Below are 2,861 nucleotides of genomic sequence, written 5' to 3' on the forward strand. Positions count from 1 at the left end.
CCAAAGTTCATGCATTTTGTAACAACTTTTAATGTAACATAGAGTAGATGGCTTAGCATAAAGTCACTTCTTAGTATATGATTTGCTAATAATTACAGTCAGGACAAACAGAACCCACTGTTATGGTTTATGTCAGACAGGATGTGATTCTCAAGACCAGTCTTTATCTCAAGACAAGTCTTCATATCAAAGTCAAAAGGCCTTGGTCTCATCTTGGTCTTGGTGAAATATTGTCTTATTTGTCTACTTCACATACTATGTGATGTTTTCCATCACAGGAAACGTCATCCACGAGACTCTGTCTTTATTGATTATAGCACAGATTATAGCACAAGAATTATTGGGCTCTCCCGGGTGCCATTTTGTGAAACTCCAGTGTGCTCTCATCCTCGTCCAAAAAAGGTCCCTTCAGTCTTCCTGTCTGTTGCCCTAATCCATCCAGCAAGTGCCTTTAACTCTGATAACACCTTCACAAGACCTTGGTTCTCCTCTTCACTTTTTGGCAAAGCAAGATCACCTCCAGCATCTCTACAGAGCTTCAGACCAGCATCAAATGTGTCTTCCCACCCCTCAGTCACATAGTACTTAATTCCTACCTTCCTGAAGATGCGGAAACTTGTAGCTGTGAATAAGAAAGCATACTTGGCATCCCAGTAAAGACCGAGGAAAACAAGAACTAGCGTAACTTTAAAAAGTATGATTTCTTCTTACCTTTCTCTATAAGAGACAACCTGGATCTCAAAGTCTGGACATCTGCTTGCAAGGACTTGGTCAAAGGATCAGTTTTTTACAGACCCTACTGGAAAAACACAGAAAGTTCATGTAAAGCCTCCAGTGCCACAATTCACACAGATAACTGCAAACTGCTTGTAAAAGTAGACTGATACACACATGTAGAAACAAACTTCATCATAACACTCCTTACATGGCATCCCCATTCCCCCCATCTCTCCTTTCAGACCAGGTGGCCCCAGCAGGACCCATCTTGCCTGGAGGCCCTGGGACTGGCACCCCTGCAGATAATTCAATTCAATTCAGTTCAGTTCAGTTCAGTTCAGTTCAGTTCAATTCAATTCAATTCAATTCAATTCAATTCAATTCAATTCAATTCAATTCAATTCAATTCAATTCAATTCAATTAAGGTAAGGTAAACAACAAGTGTTGTACACAGCATGCAGATAAGAACACATGAAGCACGTTACACTCAAGCGGCTCACCTGTGTTTTATATCAGAAAGCTGGTTAGTCTTTACATTTAGTCATTTAGCAGACGCTTTTATCCAGAGCGACATACAAAGGAGAGAACAATCAAGCTACAGGCAATAGAGACTTAGTAACAATAGATACTATTTTACATAAGAAATAAAAAAAGTGCAGGAATGTAACTACTGTAAGTGCGAGTTAAGTACTATTTAATGTACTATTAGGTACTCTCTAATGTAGTAAAAACCGTCTCAGACTGTTTCCAGGTTGAGCAGACAAATTCACACACAAACCTGGTTCTCCTCTGTCCCCCTTGAGTCCTGGGACTCCCTCACTCCCATCTTTCCCATCCCTGCCATTGTGCCCATTGTGTCCGGGGTTACCAGGGACACCAGCCAAGCAGTTGGGCGGGGCCTCTGTGTGTGCTCCACCAATCAGAAACAGCAGAAGGACAGCGAGATACAGAGCCATGGCTGTGTTCTCCTTGGACAAGACAGAGTGACACTGGGCAACATCTGAATTGATCAGTATTTATACAGATCCTCAGTACTGAGATAATGACCTGACTGAGACACAGTCAAGATTATTTCACAAACAGGAAGGACACATAGTACTTTGTCATCATTTGCGTAAGGAAGTGGGAAAGTTTTTCAGTAAATATGAGAAGATCTGGCATCCCAAACATCATCCAAAGAAACTCATGTTTTCCTGTTTGTTAAGAGTTTCTTTCAATGGGCGAACCTGATCCACCTTTTGTCTAACCCAGGATATAGAAATGCAAGAACAGCAATAGCGATGTATTTTTGACAGTGTATTATTTATGACTCTATTTTGGTACTGTACCAATGTGGAACACTATCTCTATTTCCTTCAATTGTTCTCTGATGCTTCCCTCTTTGCTCCTCTTTGTTCTCTTCTCCAGGAACACAAAGGTGAAAGGTGAAAGATGAAAGGTGAAAGGTGCACACACAGGCACTTCTGAACATATGTGGATCCATTAGTTTCATTATTCTATTTTTCAAAGTCTATGAGTCAAAGTCAACCTTAAGCCTTCAGGAAGGAATGGAAATACTGACGCAGACGTAGGAATCAACAACTACCATTTCAGATGAGCTCGTATAATTAAGTGCTGAAGTTATTGCCTGGCCCCACCACACCATTGCACCTACACATAGACTTACTTTATATAGCCATGAGAGTAACATTTTCATGTTAAAAAAGATGACAAGTTAAACATGACTGAAGGTGAAGGTGATGACTGGTAAACTTCAGTCACCTGCTGTAAACATGAAGAAGAAACCGTTTGAGCAATGCTTCCATCATGTGGTCAATATCTAGTAATACTGGTTGAATGTCTTCTGTGGTATGTAGAATAATGCAGGAATTCATAGAAACTCATATTTTATTTGGCCTTCAGTAAAACTGATCATTTTTTTGCACTGTGAAGTTCTTTGTGTTGAGCCCAAAGATATTAGAGTTCAAAAAGAGATATTAGAGAACATTGAAACGTACACGCACCTTCAGATCTGATGTCACAGTCAAATGCTACCAATTAAAATAATTGTGCTGCCATTTTGCTCGCTGTCTAATTTCATACTGCATGAACCCTAAGAGGCATCCTTCTGATGACCTAAGTCAGGTAGGGGTAGCGTCCTTCT

At 40.3% G+C, this 2,861-nt stretch overlaps 1 protein-coding gene across 1 annotated transcript; it reads right to left on the reverse strand.

The window, feature by feature from the left end:
- Positions 1-383: 383 nt before the first annotated feature.
- Positions 384-1,709, reverse strand: LOC122132513 (pulmonary surfactant-associated protein A2-like). The gene is made up of 4 exons (XM_042707198.1): positions 1,497-1,709; positions 926-1,013; positions 712-785; positions 384-622 (listed from the first exon to the last, which is right to left on the reverse strand). Exons 1-4 carry the CDS (start codon positions 1,672-1,674, stop codon positions 384-386), a joined length of 579 nt encoding a protein of 192 aa, XP_042563132.1. The 5' UTR covers positions 1,675-1,709.
- Positions 1,710-2,861: the final 1,152 nt, after the last annotated feature.

This window comes from Clupea harengus, unplaced genomic scaffold (assembly GCF_900700415.2).
Source record: "Clupea harengus unplaced genomic scaffold, Ch_v2.0.2, whole genome shotgun sequence".
In the NCBI taxonomy this organism is placed as follows: Eukaryota; Metazoa; Chordata; class Actinopteri; order Clupeiformes; family Clupeidae; genus Clupea; species Clupea harengus.

Bases quoted from the DNA above. Each gene is read 5' to 3' on its own strand.
- LOC122132513 (XM_042707198.1), bottom strand. From the start codon at position 1,674: ATGGCTCTGTATCTCGCTGTCCTTCTGCTGTTTCTGATTGGTGGAGCA. The intron at 1,014-1,496 runs GTTTGTGTGTGA...AATTATCTGCAG, and splicing joins GGGGGACAGAGGAGAACCAG to GGGTGCCAGTCCCAGGGCCT. The intron at 786-925 runs GTAAGGAGTGTT...GGGTCTGTAAAA, and splicing joins GGGGGGAATGGGGATGCCAT to AACTGATCCTTTGACCAAGT.